Genomic DNA, 23,118 nt, shown 5'->3' on the forward strand with positions numbered 1-23,118 from the left:
AGGTCCACGCCTCCTACCGCTGCAATTCTGTTGAGGTTCTAATGAGACAGGGTCCCCCAAATGCAGCCTTGTCTCACAGGGTGGTGACGGGGTTGGCAGCAGCAGGGCCTCCTCTCTGAGATTTTCAGCAAGAAAGTGATGCCAGGAGGCAAAACCGTCAATCCCAGGATCTGCTGTCAGCGTTAAAAATAGGGGGAAATGTGCCTGACTGCCAGATCCCCTGCCAGGGAGGGTGCTGCCCCCCTACCCCACTCAGCATTTTAAATTAATTTAAAATTGCTCTGGAACGGAGGACCAGCACTGAAAACCTGCCCGAGCATCTCTCTGCGCTCAGCAGCGACCCCATCCAGGGTCTCATCTCTGCTCCTGAATTTCCCATGCTCCCTCTCAATTCACTCCACTCAGGTTCCGAGTTCACAAGCAGAGTCTACCACGCAAACTCTCCCACATCCCCACAGAGAGGAACCAGCCTGGCTTTGCCTGGGGTGCCCCCACCCACCCAGTCCTCATCATCTGGCTGCAGGGGTGGGCCAAGAGCCAGCCCAGGGCCTGCCCAGCAAGGCCTGGACCAAAGAGGGGGACAGGGCTTGGAGACGGTTCCCAGTGGAGGCCCACCAGGAGACCACGTCCTCCCAGGCTTCACGGCTACAGGAGACCTGGGGAGCCCAGGGCTGCTGAGGTGACCGTGGCTGGAGGGGACCAGCCAGCTGGGGTGTGGCTTCATCTTGCTAGAAGGCATGGCAATGCCTGCGGTAGGGAGGGCGGCCCCACACCTATTCCCAGTTCCCAAAAGGAGTCTGAGGTCCGCTGGGCTTCATTTCACAGCCAATGAAACAGAAGACGAAAGGCCCTCTCAGGACAGCCGTCTCTCCACAGAGGCTTAGCGACAGCAATCTTATCACTGCTGCCTAAAAAAGAAGCCAGAACTCTGGATTTTTATGTGAAATCTCCTGATTTTAAATACCAGCAACGAGTTCCTATTTTATCAAAATGTGCCTTACAGCATGGGCTAAAAGAATCTGCCCGTGAGCCGCCAGGAATTGTGGGGTGGGGGGTTTGAAAGACGGGCAATGTCAGGGCCTGGCGGGGGTGATGAACCCACCCGTTCCTGCCACTTCCCAAAGTGAGCTCCGCGGGACCCTGGAGACCCTTGAAGATGACTGTGCAAAACAGGTTCTACAGTCATGTTTGGGAAACGCCAGGTCAAACAAAGCTAAGGGGCTTTTTTATTGCAGGCCTTACCAGGACCTTAAAGGCCCTAAAGTGCACTGCAGGCCTTATCAGGACCTTAAAGGCCCTTAAGTACATTCTGAGGGTCCAGGAAGGAAGTAAAGCAGGTAGCGCTTCCAATGCGATTTGACCACAGACCTGTGCTTTGCAGAGCAGCCACGGCACTCACTAGAATCCAGCACCTTTACCTTGAAAGGTAAATGGCAAGTGTGCAGTTCAGGGTCCGAGAAGCTTGGGCAGGGATGTACCACGTCCAGTGATGCAAGCCACCCTCAACTGTGCAGTCTGGCTGTGATCTTAATTACAGAATGGGAGAGCCAGTCCTTTCCCCGAGCAAGCAAGCCTGATGCCAGCTTGTTTCAGGACCACCAGGAATGTCAACAAGTGCATGATGCTGGGAGACAAACTGAGCACCATACAGACAGCTGGGCCTCTGAGTGGGTGAAGGGGGACCTTGCTCTGAGGCTTGATGCTGCGTGAATGAGTCAGAGAAGGATGTGAGTGGTGCCCAGGGACGTTGGCTGCAGGGCCACTGAAAATATGAATGGTAGAAACGGCCTGGACCTCACACTCTGGAATGTTCAGACATAGGGGCACACACCCCCTCCCCACCAGGACACAAGGCACAATTACCAACAAGATAAATACACTCATAGGCAGGGTGTGAGGATGCATACCTGAAATTCCAGCTACTCAGGAGGCTGAGGTGCTATTGTTTGAACCCAGGGATCTGAGACCAGCCTGGGCAACACAGTGAGACCCCATCTCAATATATTAATATGTATATACATGCATGCATGCCAATGGCTGGTCTAAAAAGGTGAGGTAGAGAAAAAGACACAAATCCACAATCTACTCTCCCTAGATCACATCTGTGTGAATTCTGTCTACGGGTGCACAAATGGGGCTGAACAGGGACATGGAACCTGGAAGTCCTTCTCTGCACTGGAGGCCAGCAGGCTGTGGCAGGCCAGTGTAGGAAGTGGGTGCCTGGGCTCAGGGTGGACCCTAGAGCCAACTGTACTAGAGCATAACCCTGGGCAAGTGCCTACCCTTTGTCAAATGAAAATACAAGGGATCACTGTGTGAGAACATAACACCCTAATATACATGTTAGCATGCAGTAGCCATACTCCTTCCTCTCTTTGAATTTTCTTATGAGGGCATTTATGTCAAAAGAATGAAACCACAGTAAAAAATATATGCAAACAGCAGTGTTGGGTCAAATCTGTTAATAGCTGCCATTTATCAAGTCTCCTGGATGGTGATCTGGGGTCCATGATCTCCCTACGTTATCTCTTTTTTTAAAAAAAATGTTTTTACTCATGGCAAAATACATATAAAATTTACCATGTTCATCATTTTTAAGTGTACAGGTCAGTGACATCAAGTATATTCACAGTGTTAGGTGACCATTACACCATCTGTCTCCAGAACTTTTTCATCTTCCCAAACTGAAAATGCTGTCCCCATGAAACACACATGCCCTATTCCCTCTCCCCTAGTCCCTGGCCCTCATCATCCTACCCTCTGTTTCTATGAATCTGACGACTCTAGGGACCTCATATGAGTAGACCGGTACAGGATTTACCCTTTAGTGACCAGTTTCTTTCACTCAGCACAGTGCCCTCAAGGTCTCTCCATGTTGTAGCCTGTATCACAACCTCCTAAGGTTCTCCTTCAATCTTCACAACAGTGTCAGTGGTCAGTACTCAGGTGACCAGATGGGATCAGAGAAGCCAAACAACATGTCCAAGATCACACAGCTGCACCTGAAACTTGAACCTAGAGATGTCTGTCTCCAAGCTTCCACCCCAGGTGTTATACCTCCTGCCCCCAAGGCCAGAGAAGCAGTGGTTTTTGATGCATTTTTTCAAGCAACTGGCTCACTTTACCCAAATGAGATGCTCATACTCACTGGGGGCCAGGGTGGTGTGGTTTACCAGCTCTCCCTCCTGCCCATCAGACAGTCCCTAAAGCACCTGTGAGGAACTCTCTGGGACAGTGTGTAGAAACCATACCAAGGATGGATCCTCAGCCTCCCCTCTGCCAAGAGCCACGTGTCCTCACCATGCACGCCCGAGCTGAGCTCTCTCCCAAATTCCAAGATCTAAGTGTAGTGGGGGCTTGGGCCTCGAGTCACTGTGCCTGCAGTTCCCGTGGGCTCCTGGGGAGAGTAACTTATGACTCTGAGGCACCCGGGCCTTCTAGTCAGTTCTGGATCCCATCAGACTGCTGGCGAATGGGGAGAAGTTGGGAAAGGTGACCTCACAAGGCAGCTCCTGATCTCAGCTTTGGGCAGGGGTCCCTGAGTCCAGACCAGCTGAAACAAGTACCCGAGAATCCTGACAATTGTGCTGCTGGGCTCTGCAGCCCTGACAACCCCTTCGCCCTCCAAGCCACACATTTTCCACTTTTAAAATGGGCTCACGGCCACTCTTCATGCTTGCTGCAGGGGTAGAGTGAGCCAACACAAATTTGGAGCATCCGTACCCCAAGGTGACCCATTAACAGTGGCTGTGGCTCATTAACAGTGGCTGTGGCTCTCACAGGAAGGCTGGGACCCAGCCCTGTAGGGACTATCAGTCCCTGGTGAGAATTCCTGAATCCTCTCCAGGATCCCTCCCTACTCTCTGGACTTTCCACTTCATGGAGCCCTTAACTCTCAGATCCAAATACCAGAGCCTTGCAGAACAAGAACAGACTTTCCTTCAGAAAAGATCTTCTCCCCAACAAAGGCACAAGAAAGGGCTGTTGTAGCTGGGGCTCCTAATTGTCCCCCACTTCCTGTTCTCCTGTCTTCCTCTGAAATGTAACCTGGCCCTTCATCTGGTCACCCGGCTGTCCACAAAGAAGACGGTTTAAGAACATGGCTGTCCACTTAAGAAGGGAGCTGTGTGATAAGATCCTGACCACTGGGACATAAATAAAAGAAACAGGTCCACTTAAGGAAAGTGTCCTTATAGGAAAAGGGAATAATGCCTTTCTCCTGCCCCTTTCTCCTTTCTGCTGATTGGAATGATGATGTAATGGGTGGAGGTGAGGCAGCCGCCTTGGACTGTGAGGGCAATTGAGCACGGAGTCCACACATGATGAAGCAGTAAGTCAGAAGAACATGCGTCTCAGACACCACAGAACCCTGCCTCAGTTATGGACCACCTAGCTGGACTTTTATGGAAAAGACAAACTTTTTTAAAAACTTAGGATTTTTAGTTACTCACAGCCAAATCTCACCATGACTATTAGAGGCTAGCAATGCCAATTTAGAAATACTTGAGAGAGCAGTAGCATCGTTATTAAGGACCCAGAGCTTGGGGTCCAGTTGGACCATGCGTGGAGGTTCAAACTCTTGCTAATCATCCTGAGTGGATGCAAAAGTCAGAGCCTCCCAGCCCCCAGGCTGGTAAAGTGAGGCAGACTCATAAACGACTGTGATCGAATGTGATCAATTAATAAGAATCACTGCCCCATGAAACTCTGCCAGGCAGTCTGTTCCCATTCCCACCTACTCCTGAAAGCCGTGAAAATAAAACACAGTCCCTTTTAAAACCAAGACCTTCTGGGCCACTCTGTGCCCAGGGAAGCAGGACTACTGCAGGAGTCCCCTGGCTGCTGGGGAGGAGCATGGGCAGGGTCTGCAGAGGCGAGAGAGAGCTCGGACTCAGACATGACACACGGCCCACCTGTTAGAGCATATAGCTCCTCATCCTGCTGTTTCCAAAGCATTTGCACAGTGCCAGATTGTACAGACCACAAAGAAAACTGGCTCCTGCTTAGAAGCTTTAAAGAAAGAATATTGGGAGAGCGACGAACGTAAACCGCAGTCAACTTCAAGGCCATCCCAGAGAAGCCCTTCAGAAAGAAGTTTCCTCAGAAGGCCATGCAGGGGCTCCACGGGGCCTGCAAAGGGTGTTGTGTTTGTGGGATGCAGAGGCCAGGGCAGGAGGGTTGCAGGGGAAGGGCAGGAAGAACGGGGTGGCTGTCCATTTCCAGCAGGACACTGCCACAGTCTGCACTCCACGAAGGTCCCCAGGTTTCTGGGGGACTGTGTGTTCCTCAAGATCCATGACTGGCTGGGCACAGTGGCTCATGCCTGTAATCCCAGCACTTTGGGAGGCCAAGGTGGGCAGATCACGAGGTCAGGAGTTCGAGACCAGCCTGGCCAACATAGTGAAACCCCGTCTTGACTAAAAATACAAAAATTAGCCAGGCATGATGGTGCATGCCTGTAGTCCCAGCTACTTGGGAAGTTGAGGCAGGAGAATCGCTTGAACCCAGGAGGCGGAGGTTGTGGTGAGCCGAGATCATGCCACTGCACTCCAGCCTGGGCAACAAAGCAAGACTCTGTCTCAATCAATCAATCCACGACCAGGATGGCTGTGCTGTTAGGAAGAAGCCCAAGGTAGAGGCCAGGGGAGGGGTTGCCTTGGCAAGGCCTTGAGTCTCTACATCACTGTCAGCCAGAGGAAGTCAATGTTCCCTGAACCAGTGGGCCACGTGGGAAGTTCTGCAGAGCCCCACAACCCTGCCCTGGGGAAGCAGAGCCCTCAGGCCCACTCGACAGGCCATCTGGGGTGCCCCCTGCTGAGACACCTTCAGTGCCTGGCATTGGGTTTACGGGAGACAGCAATCCTTGGCAGGGTCCTCCTGGGCTCCTTAGAGCCTGTAGGGAGAGTGAAGTTGGGGGAAATGAAACATGAGCAACACTCCGTGAGCTCTGGAAACAGAGCCAGACTCTTTCTAGGGAGCAGACACTGGAAACTCCAGCCAGGTGGACCTGGACCAGGCGTCCCGGCGCCTCCCACGGGCCCTGGAGCTCAGAGCACAGCTTCCTGGGAGAGTCCAAGTGCGGGAGAGGGTGTGAGTCACGGTGGCCGTGGGGACAGACGAGACCCTGAGGCTGCAGTGAGGCTGAGTGCGTCGGCCATTGTCACCCAGTGACCGAGAGAGGTTTGAAGCGGACTGGTGCTCAGTTCTGGGTGCAGCCTTAAGCGTCTTTCTCAGTCTCTTTATGGCCAGGGGGGATGCCTCTCAGCAGGCAGGGCAAAGGCAAATGTCTCCTCCCAACAGCTCCACCAGCCCGGAGCGTGTGATGTGTGTAGGATGCTTCCTGGGCATCTGCCTCCACTCTCAGTAACGGGAGGGAGACAGACTGAAAATACAGGATGCGTCCCATGTTCCTGGAGCTGCCGTGACCGCTTAATACACAATGGGTGACTTCAGACAACAGAAATTCATTCTCTCACAATCTTAGAGGCCAAGAGTCCAAAATTAGGGCTGTGGCAGCACTTCCTCCCTCCAGGGCCTCTAGGAGAGGACCCTCCCTGCCTCTTCCACTCCATTCTCTGCCTTCGTCTGTGTGTGGCCTTCCTCTCTTGGTGTGCCTCAGTGGGTTCCTGTGTCTGAATCCCCCCTCCTTCTTCTTATAAAGACATCAGCCATTGGTCATACTAATCCAGCATGACCTCATGTTAACCAAACCAATTAAACCCACAAAGACGCTATTTCTAAATAAGGTCACATTCTGAGGTTCAAGTTGGACATGAAATTGAGGGGACATTATTTGACCCAGAAGAAAGACCCTGCAGTGTTAACAGTGATTCACTTGGGGAGTGGGGGAGAAGAAGCTTTGGATGATTTTCATATGTACACGCATTTACCCCTTGCTTTTGTGTAATTTCTATGAAGACCACATATTACCTCTCTATTCAGAGGCAAATAAATAATAGTATATTTTTGATTAAGAGAAAATTATTTAAGATCTCAAAGGTCCTTGTTGACTGTCATGAGTAGGAAAGTTACCAATGCTAAAAATGCTGAGATTGAATCTGATGAGTCCAGCAGAGAGAAGGCTGCTGGCTCATGGCCCAAGAAACCCAGTGCCTTGTAACTATGGCTAGTGCTGTTACTAGCACTCAGCCCAGCCAACAAAGTTGAGAGCTTGAGCAACAGGAAAGTGAAGTGAGCAGGTGCCTCAGATTCCACCCCCAGTGGCCGACATTCAGCCCTGTAGCTTGAAATCCAACTGAGCGCATGCATGGCTGGATTGAGGGAGAGGGACCAAGGTCCAGAGGGTGAAACACGTGCTTTCCATCCAGGCAGAGGCAAGGAAGGGCCTTCTGGGGAAGGAGATGCAGAAGTGGCCCAAATGGAAGATGGATGCAGGCCCACACAGTGAAAGGTCCCGCCAACGCTGACAAGCACAGGAAGGCCAGTGAAATGTCCCTCTCTGTTCTCAATGGGGAGCCCAGGGAGAAACACCCACAGCTGGAAGCAGGCACCACAGGGGGCAAAGCTGCTGGGGTGTGAGTACACTGCCCCATGGCCTCTGGGGTCCTGGACAAGCCCTCTGTCCACCACAGAGCAGGGACTAGGCACTGGTCTCCCTACTACACCTGTGGTGCACGCAGGGAGTGAACAGCAAGAGCTGTACTTTTTGTTTTTGCAGAAATCCAGATCACGGTTCACCCACGACTATCAGAAACCCACCCCCAGATGTTCATGACTGTCCATCAATCTAGGAGGTCTGGGCCTGGCCCGTAGTCCTGAAAATCTGGACACCCTCAGTGACCTGCTAATAAGAAGGGACAGCCATTTGGCTAGATGCCAGCATATGGCCCAGTGGCTCTGGCTGTTTGCACAGCAGGCTCGGCTGCCCCTCAATGACTTCATGATGAGGGATAATTAAAACGGCTTCCCTGCATGTTCTCCTCCCTCATCCAATTTGGTCACGTGATGAACAAGCTCAGAGGAAATTAGCAAGGTATTCTAAGTCCTACAGGACAGACATTCTAGCAGGTGAGGAGTAAGCCAGGTTTCTGGAAGCTTCCCATATCTAGAATGTTGGGTTCTGGGCAAATTGCCCATCAGTCTGGCCCAACTCAGTCACAGAAGGTTTCAGATCCCTCCTCTTTGCTTCCCCAACCCCTTGCTCAGATCTGATCCTATCAGCTCTTCCAACAACCTCCAGGCAGGTCCCCCTTTAGCCAGCTTCCCCTTCCTGATTCTTGAACCCCAAAGTTATAGCTCTGACCAGGGCATCTGCTTTAAAAATCTTCAACAGCTCCCATGGTTAGAACAAAAGTGAAGGAATGGGAATTCCTACATTCAAATCCTGGTCTCCAACTTCACAAGAGGTAACGCTAAACCGGCAGACCCTGAGGGCAGAGAAGCTGCCTTCCATGGCACAGGGCCTGGCATGTGGTAAGCTCACAAAAAATGTGAGATGAACAGAAGAGAGGAAGGAAAGAAAAAAGAAAGGTGGGAAGAAAGGAAGGAGGTAAATCGATGGCAGGATGGGTAACTGCATGGATCGTTGGATGAATGGATGGATGGGTGGGTGGATAAATGAATGGATAAATAGATAAGTGAATGAGCAGAAACACTAATGAATGGATAGATGGATGAATGAATGGATAAAGAGATGGATGAGTGCATGGATAGAGAGATGGAAGGATGGATGGCTGAATGAAGAAATGGATAGATGAATAGATGAATGGATAGATGGATGGATGGAAAGACAGATGAATAAATTGATGGATGGATGGATAAATGAATAGGTGAGTGAATGGGTGGGTGGGTAAATGGATAGATGAGTGGGTGGGTGGTGGGAGGATGGGTGAATGGGTGGTTCAATGGGTGGATGGATGGGTGGATGGATGGATGAATGGATAGGTGATGGGATGGATGGATGAATGAATAGATGAATGAATGGGTAGATAGATGGATGAATGAATGGATGAATAAATGGACAGATGGATGGATGGGTGGATGGGTGAGTGAATAAGTGGGCAAGTGAATGTGCAGATGAATGGATGGGTGACTGGATGGGTAGATGGGTGGTTAGGTGGGCGCATAGATGAATGGATGGACAGATAGATGGATAATTGACTGGAGGAAGGAATAGATGAATAAATGGATGAATAGGTAGATGGATGGATGGATAAATTAACAGATGGATATTTGGATGGATGAATGGGTGAGCAGATAGGTGGGTGGGTGAATGGATAATGAGTGGATGGATGGATGGATGGATGGATGGGAGGATGGGAGGTTGGGTGGTAGGTGGCTGGATGAATGAATGGGAGGGTAGATAGATATATTAGTTGTATATATAAAGGCAACCTTCCCCTCTTGGACTGTTTTGCCCATCTATTATATTTCCTTGCCTCTAGGGGGTGTGAGTTTAAACCATGCTTGATACATTATTTCATTAAAAACACCAACAGCCTTATAAGGGAGGCATCTGATTCCTGCTTTATTGAATCAGAGAATTTCAAGGATCTTACACAGAGTCCCACTCAATAAGCAGGTGGGACAGCTGGAATTCAAACATCTGCCAATCTGTGCCCAGGACTCTTTGCCCAGTGTGGTTCTCCCTGCTCTTCCCAGCCCCAAGCATCATTTGAAACTCTGGATACACACCAGATGGATACCCCTGGCTGGCCCTTCCTTAACTTCTGTCTACCTCGTCTCTATCCTTAGTCTGACAGGGTTGGTGATACCTGTTTTGGACTTACATCTCTTCCTGCTAACTTATGCTCTCTGCAACAGCCTGCCTCTGCGTGCAAATGTTCCTGCAAGAGGGATTAAGCAAACATTTCCCTGACGATGGCCCCAGCAGCCAGGAGGCAGTCTCAATAGCTGGTTTCCATGCTTTGCATAAACTTCAGTGGACTCCAAGGGCTGGAGCCTGAGAGCCCAATCGGGCCACAGGATGACTGACACTGGACAAGTAAGCGGGCCTCAGCTCCCAAGCTACAAAATGGGAATAATGCAAGTAGCACCCACAAAGGGTTGTTTTAGGAATCAAATTGGATAATGCACAGGACTTAGCACCCAGTAAATACTCAATGTACGGTGACCCGCTTTTCAAACACCTGCTCCTAAGCAAAGCGTTCTCAACCTAGCCACAAGCAACCTGGAGGCTAAGCCCTCCCAGGCTGACTCTGGCCTTCCCTAGCACAGGGCTCAGTCATGTGCCCAACAGAAGACTGCTGGGTCTTGGATATCCTATTTCCTTTTCCTCAAGTGGCCTCACTTCCTGATAAAGACCTTGGTGCCTTTCTCAGGACTTGGGAGGGCCAAGCCCTTGGGCAGTGCCCAAGAGAGCACAAGCAGTTGACATACGGGTTCTGCTGCCCACCCCATCATCCTCAGCACTTTAGTTGACGTGATGGCCCACCTCTTGCTATTAGGGGCATCACGGAGCACAAGGGGAGATCTAAGCCCACAAGACTTGCAACTCTCCAGGAAGAACTGACGGCAGCCTTAGCACATGACATCACGAAGACACAATGACCCTTGAAGGCCAAAAATGGTGGTAACAGCAGATCACAGCGGTGGGGCACGTCCATGAGTCACACACCATGTTCCACGGCTCACACACATCCTCTCAAGATGCTGAGACCCAGGATGGGGCTACATCTGACCTAGTGTGTGGGTGCTTCACTGCAGCCTCCACCCACCCCACCTTGGAATCCTTGTACTGTAGCATGATGGATTATCTGGGCCTGTGGCAAGTTGCAAGACACCATTTGGAGAGGGAATTATTCAGATCATAGCACACCCATGACCTGTGCTTCTCAGCTTTCATCCCAGCCCAAATGTGCCAGGAGCTAAATTTAGGGTGAGGGTTGTACCCAGCCTGTGCTCTGTCAAGAAGGAGCCGAGTGCTGCTGCGAAACCACCCCAGAGCATCTGCTTCCTGTCCCCTGTTCATAATCCATTTTAAATGAAGTCATCAAAATTCACTGCCATGTTCATATAAAATAACAGTAGCAACTGCCACTAAATTTGTATTGCACTGTGCGGCCAGGTTGCTCTTCTCTTAGTCATGGCCATGCCAGGTAGGCAGGGTGCATGTGATACCCATGTCTGAAGCTGCAGGCATGGCAGTGTGCCATGCAAAAGCCCATGGCCTCCTGTAGTCTTTGCCATCAACTCAGTGGGCTAGACTGGAAACCCAGGCATGACCTGCACACCCAACACCTAGCAGCAAGGCAGATTCCAACCTGACCATGGCTCTCCAGTCTCATGCCCATGGCTGAGTATCCCATGGACATGGCAGCAGCCTTCCAGTGTGAGCCCTGCTTCCTTCCTTGCTAAAGACAGTTATCCACACAACAGCCAAAGGATTCTTCTTAACAACAGCAATCATGGAAACTTCTTTGTTAAAACTCCTTAAAGGTTCTCCCCATTTAGAACAGAACCCAGACCCCTGATTTAGAACATGAGGCTCAAGGGACTTGGCTCCTATCTCCAGCCTAACTTTACTACCTCTTCTCCTGGACTATGCACCTCCCACTCACACCTCCATCTGGTTATCCCTGGCATCTGGGAGAACCCAAGCAAGTTCTTTCCCACTGCAGGGTCTTGACCAAAGCTGTTTTCAGGAATGTGCTGTCCACACACCTGTACACGCTTGTCCCTCCCAAAGGCATTCCTGAGCACTTTGTTTTTACTACTGGGCAGTCCACCTTGCCCTGAGTCTCATGCTGTCCTTTCCACACTGGAGCACTGGTGTTGGGCCTAGAGTCATAAAATGTTTACATACAGCACTGCTCTGGATGGGTGGGGTAGATGAATGGAGAGGTGAGTGGATAAACAGAATGGTGGGTGGGTGAGTAGATAAATGGATAGGTAGGTGAGTAGATAAATGGATAGGTCGGTGGATGAATTGGATGGACACGATGAATGTATAGATAATAGAGAGATGAACAGATGTCTGGATGGATGGTTGGATGAGGGTAAGTAGGCAAGTGGGTGAATAGATGAGTAGATAAGTAGATGGATAGTGGATGAATGAATAAATGGATATACAGATGGGCAGATGGATGGGTAGGTGAGTGGAGGGATAGATGAATGGACTGATGAATGGATGGATGAATGGAGAAGTTGGTAGGCAAGCGAGTAGGTGGACGGAAAGATGGGTAGATGGGTGGGTGGACAGATGGATCGATAGATGGATAAGCATGTGGGTGGATGGATGGATGGACAAATGGATGAAGTGGGTAGGCAGGTGAATGGATGCATGGAAAGATGGGTAGGATGGATGGGTGAGTGGATGGATGAATGGGTGATAGGTAGATAGGTGGGGATGGATGGACTAGTCAGAAAAGTGGATGAATGACATCATAGGTAGATATCATCACCTATACAACTGAGTCAGAGAAACTTCTTCAGAGAAGCTGAGAAACTGAAGACACAGAACCAGCAAGTGGCAAAACAGGGTCAAGTCCCTGCCCTTGAATGTGGTTTGACCTCCACGAAGTGAGAAAACGTGCCAGGAAGCTTGTTACCCACAGATTGGTTCTACCCTCGAGGCTGGTGTCCAGCATAGCTGAAGAGATGCACTAAGCCCTCTTTCCCTATCAGGGCTAAACACAAGGACAGATGACCAGACTCTGGAGCACCGCACCTCCAGGGACAGTCAGAAACCATGTCCCGGGGTCCAGCTCACAGTCAGGATTGATCAATGGGATGCCAATGACTTCTAAATTCAGCTTTGGCAACAACCTCACAGCGCCCAGGCTTGGCAGTCATCCTTGTGTGTTCCTCAAAGAACCCCGACTATCTCCCTCCCTGTGGAGCAAACATCCCCACCTCCAACCTCCCCCAACATCTGACCCTGTCCCTTGCTCCCTTCACATAGTAGGAGTCCCTTTCTCTCAGAAGCCTCTTTGCTCCAGACCAAGGTGAACACAGCCCACCTGATCCCGCCACCTCCATACCCTATCACACCTGGTCAAACCTTCTCTACCTGCCCCAAAGCCCCCATGGCTATGAGTTACTTGGGTGCGGGGGATTTTCTCAGCTCTGTACTTGGCACCCCCCGACTCTCATCAGCCTGAATGTCCCCTTAGGCCATGTTATCCTCGTGCACACCTGCCCATCAGATCTCTCCCACCACCCATTAAGGTGACGGGTCTCTTTATGTAACCCCAAGAAAGAACGTTTTGAAGGTGGAAATTGTCTGTGGAATGCAGGAAGGAATAAGGGAATAAGAATTAGACCAACAGAGTGTGTATTTCATCTGTCCATCTTCAATCCCGATGTGTGCAGTGGGAGACTGCGAGGTCCCCAGGGACTGGGACTCAGTCTTGCTTTTCTACCAGTTGGGTGAATGAACCAGGACAAATGATTAAGCATTTCTCCCTTACTCTCTCACTTGAAGAAAATGGATGAATACTTGTCCTTTGACCTCTCAAAGTCATAAAAGTATAAAATGAAATGCGAGCATGCATTTATAGTTTTAGAAAGATACGCAAGGGGCCTGGCGCGATGGCTCATGCCTGTAGTCCCTGCACTTTGGAAGGCTGAGGTGGGAGGATCACTTGGGCCCAGGACCAGGTGTTCGAGACCAACCTGGGCAACATGGCAAAATCCCATCTCTATTTAAACAAACAAACAAAAAAGAAATAAAAGAAAATGTGTATGTGAATCACACCACAAAGCCCCTTCATTCCAAATTCTTTCTGCAGGAGCCGTGTGCATCTCAGGGGATACTCTCTTCCCAGGAGCCACGGAAAGGACATCCCTCGACCTGCTGGGCACACGGGGAGCAGCGCTGGCCTTTCTGGGCCCCCTTGTGGGAGGGAAGCATTCCGACCTGCCCCCTCTGCAGGCACTGTCAGTCCAAGCTGGCAGCCACCACCAGGCATTTTAATCAGGCCCAGGTTAGTAAATCCTGCCACTTCCCTGAGGGTTTTAACCCTGCAGTTGGAAGGTCATGTTTAACAGCAAGACCTACTATTATGCCTCTGTTTCCATGTGAAAATAAATGAGTCCCAAACCTACTAATGGTTTTGCTCCTCCAGTCTGTCCTCTTAAAAATGGGTCGTGAAGGACTAATGCTTTTAAAACACTATAAAACAAGGTCTGTAATGGCTCTGATGCCTCAAAAGTGTATTAAGATGAAAATTTATGTTTTCCTACACCATACGGCATTGAAATACAAGCTCTAAAATAAGAGGCAGAATTATTGTGTGTTCTGACAAAAAATCCCCAGCCCTACCTGCACCTGAACTTGCATCAAAACATGATTTCCATCAAAATTCCCATCAAAAGTCTTATTTGGTATAAAGCAGTCTTTTTGGGTTAATTTTTTTTTTAAACCATGCAAACATCCATGTCAGAGTTAATTGCACTGAGTTGGCCTCCTCTACGAGCCAGTTAACTCTGTAGCTCAGGGCCTGGGGTTTGTTTCTTTGACTCCTCTGGGCAGGTGCAAATATAGCAACCTACAGTTGCCTCTGCAGGCTGCAGGGTTTGTGCCTTGAGACAATCCCAGCAGATGCTGACCTCAGGCCAAAAAAGAAAGGCAGGGAATAAGCCAGACCTCAGGGGGCTCAGAGCTAGACAATAAATAAGCACAGGAATAAATGAGTGATCCAACTGGGAGGAGAACCAAAAGAACAAAGCAGAGATGTGATCAGTTAGAAGAGGAGCAGAGCCCAATTTGGATAGGGTGGTCTCGGAATAGTGGGACACAGGTGCAGCCAAAATGCAGAGAGCAGGGGGCAGGGGCAAAAAAAAAAAAGTGAAAACCTGGGAAGGATCCTGTCACACTGGGTCTCCCAGGCCAGGGGGAATCTGGTGTGGAGCCCAACCTGGATGGACTCCATGAGGTGACACCTCTCCCCACGATGCGGCTGTCTCTGTTTCAGCTGATCTAAGCACCAGACACTGAACTGATGGCACACCTGCCCAGTGCCCAGGTGCCAGCTCCCCGAACACAGCCTGACTTCATCCCAGTTCATCCAGATTCCTGCTGCAAACCTGCTGCGATTAAGTGTCTCAGGGGGAGGGTGTGTGACACAATCTGATTTATGGTCTTTGTTGAAAGATCCCTCTTCGAGCTCCTGGGGTGAAGACTGGGTTGTAGGTAAAAGGAGTAGAATGTGGAGCCCGGCTGGGAAGCTACTACACTGGTCTGTGTAGTCTCTGGAATGGGCTTGAGTAGAGACAATGAAAACGGAAAGAAGTGCAATACGTCAGTTGGTATTTGGAGCCTGGACTGGACTGGCTGATAGACTGGACTGGCTGATGGACAGGACTAGACTGGCTGATGGACTGGACTGGCTGATAGACTGGACTGGCTGATAGACAGGACTGGACTGGCTGATGGACTGGACGGGCTGATGGACTGGACTGCTGATAGACTGGACTGGCTGATGGACTGGACGGGCTGATGGACTGGACTGCTGATAGACTGGACTGGCTGATGGACTGGACTGGCTGATGGACTGGACTGGCTGATAGACTGGACTGGCTGATGGACAGGACTGTGGATGATACTCAGGCTTCTGGCTTGAGTGGATCATGAACAAAGAGGGAAATCTATGTGCTTGGGGTGGGGGTGGGGAGCTTGGTTTTGGACACATTGCACATTTTGGATCCTTTGGGATTCCCCCATGGGAGTAGTCAACTGGGCAGCAGGACACAGTCTAGAGTCTAGTAAACTGGAGGTAAGAATTTGGGAGGAGGAGACATGGGTGTGGGGCTGATTTTGCTGAAGTGCCCGTCTTGGGGCTCTTGGTCTCAGCAGGAGACAAGCCGCCTTACCTCAGTGATTCAGGGACTCAGGGACATGGGCTAAAAGGTGTGAGCTGGTGGGCAGGGCAGAGGCTGCTCCGCAGGACTTATGGAACAGGGGTAGCATCCATCTTAGATGGCAGGGATCAAGGGGTTTTTATACCTGGGTAGGTCTAGAGAAACCGTGAACACTGTCACATTCCAGGGACAAATCTCAAAAATAATTTGTAGGCCAGACAGCAGGTGAGAGAGGTCCCTGGTCAGGAGGGGTTGGCCTGGGTTGAGTGGCCCACTGGTGTGGGCTCCATGAGGTGACACCTCTCCCCATGACATGGCTGTCTCTGTTTCAGCTGATCTAAGCACCAGACCCTGAGCTGATGGCACACCTGCCCAGTGCCCAGATGCCGGCTCCCCGAACACAGCCCGACCTCATCCTGGTTCATCCAGTGCTGGCCCTGTCTGGACGAGCCCCAAGCATCCTCTGCTCGGTGCCCTGGGACGCCTGTGAACTCCTGGCCACGGCTATGTGGTGGAAGACATGGATTCTGTGGGGGGTTTTCCTTATCTCTAGGACTCGCCCACCTGCTCCCATGCAAATCTTCATTTTAACTCTGGATCCCAGTGAAGGTACAATTTAGAGTCTAAAATAACTCAGGCTGGTGCAAACGGAGCTTTGCTAGGCCTGGTGCCTCCTTTCAGTCAACATCTGGTCCACTCTCTCTGGCATCCTGGGCTGGGGGTATGGGGAAGAGGCACTGGCACCCCGTTTCGGCCTCTTTATTTGGAGATGAGATCTTTACAGCTACAGAGAGTCTTTAAAGTGGAGTCACTCAGGTAGGTCCTCATCCAACAGGAGAGGTGTGTTGTAAGAAGAGGAAACCTGGACAGACAGGAAGAAACCGAGTGAGGATGACGACAGCCACCTGCAAGCCAGGAGGAGAGGCCTCAGGAGAAACCAGCCCCGGGACACCCTAATCACAGGCGTCCACCCCCACAACGATGAGAGAATGTTTCTGATAAAACCACCCAGTTTTTGATACTTTCTTATGGCAGCCCCAGCAAACAAAAACTGGCTCCATGGCCTCCCCTGTCCTGCCCCTCCGTCTCTACGACCTGGGCACCTTGCAAGCACAAGGAAGGGACCCTCCAGTTCGGGGTGCCCACACACCTTGCTTTCTTCCTTGAGCTCTGGTCACCAAGGAGGCAAAGGGGAGAGAGGCTTCCAAGGGGCCCATCATTTGGAAAGGGAAAACCAGCTTCCGTTGCCGTGGCAACTCCACTGGGATGCTCTGCTATTTGCACATTTTGAAATTGGAGGTGGGTAGTGAGAAGGGAAAAAGGAAAGAAAAATTGAGGGAGATGAGAGTATCCAGGGCAAAAGAAAGGAGAGAAAAGCAAATGAAGTTTAGGAAAAATCCAGCTTCGGACAGGTGACCCTGACAGTGCTTAATGAGCTCAGATGAGTCCCAGGGGCTCGGGGACTTCCCCATTAAGTCGTGGTGGCTCCAGCCAATGTCAGCCCAGGTCCCCCACTGTCAGAGAGGAAACAGAGGCTCGAAGATGAGAAGTGCCCTGCACAAGGTCACCTTGTGACTTGGAGGATTCTCCAGGTAAAAGCAGCCGTACTGGGGGAAGGCCTCTATTCTTGTAATGAACCAAACGTTTGTGCCAACCCCCCAAATTCATATGTTGAAGTCCTAACCCCCAACGTGATGGTTTTATGAGGTGGGGTCTTTGGGAGGTAAGCAAGTCATAAGTGTAGAACCTTCATAAATAGGATTAATGTCCTTATAAAAGGGACTCCCAGGACCTGGATATGGTGGTGTGAACCTGCAATCCCAGTGCTTTGGGAGGCTGAGGTGGGAGGATCCCTTGAGGCCACAAGTTTGAGACCAGCCTGGGCAACATGGCAAGACCCCATCTATACAGAAAATACAAAAATTAGCCGGGTATGGTGGTGCACACCTGTAGTCCCAGCTACTTGGGAGGCTGAGGTGGGAGGATGGCTTGAGCCCAGGAGTTTGAGGCTGCAGTGAGCCATGATTGCACCACTGCACTCCAGCCTGGAAAACGGAGTGAGAGTGTCTTAAAGAAAAAGGGGCCCTAGAGAGTTCTCTGGTACCCTGGTTTCAGACTTCTAGCCTCCAGAATGGTGAGAAATAAATATGTATTTTTACGAGCCATCTAGTTCATGGTACTTTGCTGCAGTGGCCTGAGCGGGCTAAGACCTTCCTCCTTGGAGATCCCATGGAGTGGGGTTCAAGGGGTCCTTATGATACCCGTGAGAGGATTTGAGTCAGACCTGCATCCCACCACAGGCTCTAAGGAGAGACTCAACTTCTAGGGTCTGGCTGGCAGACTTCTCTCACTGGACAAACCATTCTAGAGAAAAGCAAAGATGCTGCAGAACTAGGCGACATCTAAATTTAGCCTCACAAAGAATCTAGAGCACGGGAGCAGGGAAATACTATTCTGAAGGGACAAGGAGAAGAATACAATGGGCCCAGGAGGCTGAATTCACCGCGAGTAAGGGCACGCGGGGGGCGTCTGAGAAAGTGCAGAAGTCAGGTGCCGGAATGGCCAGGCTGAGATGCAGCTGCGCGTGCCTCATTTCCCAACCACCCATTGGATAGAGGTGTGCCTCAGGGTGGGGTGGGGTGGCCGGGCAGGTTCAGCAGCAGAGGGTGGGGCCACAAGCATCCATCTCCAAAATTGCTCTTGAGTCTGCTAGCAAGGAGCCACAGGACACTGCCTGGCACCGCCTTCTGATGTAGCCGGACAAGAAGTGTGTTCTTTTCCAGCATTGAATCAGATCCTGTCTCTCAAAATGAGCCTCAGATAGATAGATTCATTCATTCATTCATTCATTCATTCACTCACTCACTAATTCCTTCACTCACCCTGCAGAAACCAAGCACCTGCCTTGTGCTAGGTACTGCTCTACCCAAGCATCAAGGAATATGCCCACAGTGCTGCCCTTCTGCAACTTCAAATACCTGGCTTTCTTGGGTCGTGGCCCCTCCCTGGCAGTCCCAGCCTCGGGCACTGCTCCCCTGGGCCCTCTCCTCCCCGGTGCTTTCTGCAGTTTCTTAGTGGGGGGCTGCCTGGCTGTTCTCCAGGGTCCACGGCCTGTCCAGCATCTTGGTCACTAATTCCGCACGCAGATGCCTCTGTCGGAAAGGCCTAGGGTGGTCTCCACTTTCTGGATTAGACTCTCACCCCCAGGCCACCAGGGAGCGGTCTGCTGCAGTCTACACCCTCCTGGTGAGACTTAGGCTCCATCCAGACAGCACCACCGAGTGGCTCCCCTGCCATCAGAAGGCAGGGGCAGAGAGTGCAGCTCAGAGGAGCCATAGCCCATCGCACCCCACGACACCAAATGGGGGGAACCATTTGGGAGGGATCTAGTCACAGAAAATGGAAGTTGGGAACCGAGACTCATTTTTGAGAGAAATGGTCAAAAGAGCCACACCCGGCTAATTAGGATTCTGAGAACGAGATGCTGCTGAAATAAGAAGGGAATAGATAAGACCAAGAAACATCCCAGACCTAACATTTGGCTACAAAGAAGGAGTCCAAGTGTTCTTTTGTGTTGATGTTCCGGAAAGTCAAAATTGCACTTTGCTGCAGACGTCAGTAACTCCAGCACCAAGGGTTCACGGAGCTTGCATTTGGGAATCCGAGGAGAGCAATTTACAAGGAGTAAGGATAAAATCTAAAGTCCTATCTCAGTAGGAATGACTTTTCTTATCAGTTCACGCAGGGGCCCGGAGACACACAAGTCAACAAATAGGAGATTTTTGTGATTTCTAAAGGTCCACTTTTGCTAGAGTTTTCCTATGTCTACCCAGCAAATTTTCATCTCTCCGTTTCCCTAAGGAAACATTTCTTAAGGGGTGACCTAGAGGCAGCCACTCTCTGCCTGCACATGGACTTAGCAGGAGCTTCATGACGGCCCTTGCTGGTCTTGAGAGCATCTCTAGGTAACAGAGGAGGACAGATCAACAACCACACCAGCCTCTGCCTTCACTCCCTCGCTGTGGCTCTCACCCCAGCAGACAAGGCCTGGGGCTGACATTCCATGAAGCCAGGAGCCAAACGAATGATACGTCGTGGACACCACCATGGACAGCACAGAAGGGAAACAGGACCTCGTAGCCCAGAGGGATTTGAATCCAATTAGGTGTATTAAAAAAAAAAAAAAAGAGAGAGAGAGAGAATGAGGTCCCTTGGGGTAGTGGATCCCCACTCCGACTCTCTCAAGTTCTAGAATACGAAGGTGCCATCCTGAGGTCAGCTGTCTCCTATCCGGGTAGGGGTAGGTGGAGGGTGCTGGTGGAAGGACGCTCTTGTCCGAGTCCTCAGTAAATCCTGAACACAGGGGAGGACCAATGAGGAGAGTGCACACGTCTTGGCTCCACACGGGCAGCAGGGCCGAGAGCAGGTCCGGAGGCCAAGGATCAGGCCAGGACTCCACCAACGGAGGACGAGAGGCAAGAGCCGCTGTTAACAGCAAACAGCTATGTCCACTGCCAGGGAGTACGGCATGCGCATGAGGGCTGAGGGCTGGGGCAGGACGGGCCAAAGCTGCCTGAGCCAGGGATGCCTTCACAACCTCGCTGCCCCAGCCAGAAAAGTCTGCCCAGGCCACCGGCTCGTGAATGTGGGGTCAGCTCAGCCATGTTCCCTCTTGAGAATTGACGCTATAGATTTGTATTCATTACCCACTGAATTCAGAGCCAGCCAGACATCCACGTCTCACCCCAATAAAAGCTTTAACATTTACCCAGCGGCACAGAGTCATTATTCTGTGACAATATTCCACTGCTGACCTTTATTGCCTACGACTCTCTGTGAAGTTTCCAAGGAAGCATTTCAGCGTTCAGCACACAGGACCCAGGTCCACCGCCTCCACTGCTCCTGCACCGGCCGGCCCCCGCCTCCCGCCCATCCATCTCTGGGCTGTTTGCCTCTGTCTGGACTTCATGTACTGACAGTGTGTTTGCTACCACTTAATTCCATCACTGACTGTGCCTCCCTCTAAATTGATCAGTGTCAATTCTGGGCAAACAATTGGGTGGAATTACCAGCGGGTCCACCCGTGCTGATTATGCAAATAATGTACGCCGTCACCAAGGGCCCGGTGCTGGCAGTAAGTGTCTAAACTCCTTAGCATTTGACAGCATAATTGAAGACACAAATATGAAGCCTAATGAAGAGTTTCTTTTCTCAAGGAAGACTCCCTCGTTCTTGCTTTCAATGGCTTGGCCCAGAGGGTGCAGGTGAAGAAGGTGGGTCGCATAGACACAGAGGCTGAGGGGGTCGGCATACGGACACCTGTCCACGGACATGGGGCGGTGTGATCTGCTCTTGGACAACCCCAGGGTCATAACCTGTGCCTGCTATGATAAGCCTGGTCAAGCTGGATAAACTCCCAGGCCTCGGTTTCTCCATGTGTAAAATGGAAATAATACTATAATAAACAATGACAACAGTCCAGAGTCCCTCTACCACCACTGCTACTAGCTGGGCACGAGGCTATTGACTATTATTTATCCCTGTGATACAGAGGAGGCAACTGTGGCACAGAGAGGTTAAGTAACTTGTCCAAAGTCACACAGCCTGTGAAGGGCAGAGTCAAGACACAAGCCAAGAAGGTGGGTTCCAGAGTCCAGGCTCAGCCTGTGGACTGAGCTGGGCCATGTCCACATCTTACACAGTCAGCCTCACACCCCACGGGGGCAGCCCAGGGCCCCACCCACACAGGGAGCACAGTCACTGGAGCTGCCATGGCCAGTCCTAAGTCCCGTCCGGGAAAGGGCTCTGGCACGGAAAGCCCTCTTTGGACACATCATGCGGCCTCCTCATCCTCACCCATTCTCTTCCACAAACCTGCCCAATTCTCACCCAGGGTGCCAAAGTCCAGAGGATGTTGGGGGAGGGCGTCCTGCAGTTAGAAGCCACGTCCAGGTAGGCGCTGAGTGCTAGAGGCTGAACTGTGTCACCTGCAAAATTCATGTGACGCAGGCTTAACCCCTAGGATGTCAGCATGTGTGCGACTGTATAGGGAGATGGGCTTTAAAGAGGCAACTAAATTAAAGTGAGGCCAGATGGGGCAGGTCCTAAATCCAATCCAACTGGCATCCTTACAAGAAGAGATCAGGACACAGACATACAGAGGGATGACCCCATGAGGATACAGGGAGAAGGCAAAGTCTACAAGCCAAGGAGAGAGGTCTCCGGAGGAACCAGTCCAGAGACCCCTTGATCTCAGCCTTCCAGCCTCCAAAACGGTGAGACGATAAATGACTTGTGTAAGCCTCCCTGTCTGTGGTGCTTTATGACGGCAGCTGGAGCAAACTCATACACCATAGATCCCGACAATCTGTCCTAGAGGCCTCCAGACCAGCAGGTTTCGGAGGGAGGTCAATGTATCGGTCCACAGGCCACAGAATGCTTGGGATGCACCGATCGGCATGTTATTAAACCCACTGGGACCAACAGAACTCCACACATCCCATACCAGAGTGATTAATGCTTCCAATCTCAGCCTGTGCTGTAGGAGGCTTTCATATTTCACGGCAAAGTTGTGCAGACCAGTTGGTTCATGGCAGGCTGTCTGTCCCACCTTGCTGCCTACGGCCTCCCCACCAAGCCAGGCTCGGGTATGGAGCTCCTGACCGTCCACAGCACTCTGTCTGCTCTGTGTCCTGGGCTAGAAACCTGATAACCAGCAGAGACTTCCTTGGGTTGGGCACCCTGGGCTCGGTGACCACCGTGTCATCTTGGCATGTCCCCATCATCTCCTTGATTGTCCTCCCCCAGACAGGGGGCTCGACGGGGAGTCCATGGTGGTGTTGTTGGAAGATGGGATGAGAACTGACACTGTGGTCACTTACTGCCGCACTGGGTGCTCAGTCACCGCTGGGTCAGTGCAGGGACCTCACCACCAATTATGTGAATGCCTCCCCTCTGCCTGAAGCTCCCCAGGCTCTGCCTTCTCACACACCCAGAAACCCTCACAAAAGTCCACAAGAGTCCCCCCAAATCCATGTCCACCCAGAACCTATGAATGGGGCCTTAACTGGAAATAGGGTCATTGCCTCCTTGCAGATGTGATCAGTGAGGTTGCGACGAGGTAATACTGGATTAGGGAGGGTCCTAAATCCAATAATTAGTGTCCTTATAAAGAGAGTGTGGCCCAGGGCACTATGGAAGAGGTTTGAGGATGAGCACAGCAGCAGAATCTGAGTGCTGGAGGCTCACCCGGGCAGAGTGTGCTCCACTTCGTTCCAGGGGACTGAGAGAAATGAACCCGGGGTGAGACCCAGAGCCGTCCCCTCCTGCAGTCCA

The 23,118-nt window shown here is 51.2% G+C and overlaps 2 protein-coding genes across 7 annotated transcripts in view; one reads left to right on the top strand and one right to left on the bottom strand.

Moving 5' to 3' along the window:
* The window catches only part of SHANK2 (SH3 and multiple ankyrin repeat domains 2), a 695,443-nt gene that overhangs the window by 383,603 nt on the left and 288,722 nt on the right, over positions 1 to 23,118 (bottom strand). The window lies entirely within an intron of this gene.
* Positions 16,167 to 17,940, top strand: LOC107967140 (putative uncharacterized protein SHANK2-AS3). The gene is made up of 2 exons (XM_016921477.2): positions 16,167 to 16,392; positions 16,619 to 17,940. Exons 1-2 carry the CDS (start codon positions 16,167 to 16,169, stop codon positions 16,738 to 16,740), a joined length of 348 nt encoding a protein of 115 aa, XP_016776966.2. The 3' UTR covers positions 16,741 to 17,940.

Source organism: Pan troglodytes, chromosome 9, assembly GCF_028858775.2.
Source record: "Pan troglodytes isolate AG18354 chromosome 9, NHGRI_mPanTro3-v2.0_pri, whole genome shotgun sequence".
NCBI classification, from domain to species: domain Eukaryota; kingdom Metazoa; phylum Chordata; class Mammalia; order Primates; family Hominidae; genus Pan; species Pan troglodytes.

What these genes read in the sequence shown, in the direction of transcription:
- LOC107967140 (XM_016921477.2), top strand. Translation starts at nt 16,167, where the DNA reads ATGCCGGCTCCCCGAACACAGCCCGACCTCATCCTGGTTCATCCAGTG. An exon ending in AACTCTGGATCCCAGTGAAG is followed by an intron (nt 16,393 to 16,618) that starts GTACAATTTAGA and finishes CTCATCCAACAG; the next exon opens with GAGAGGTGTGTTGTAAGAAG.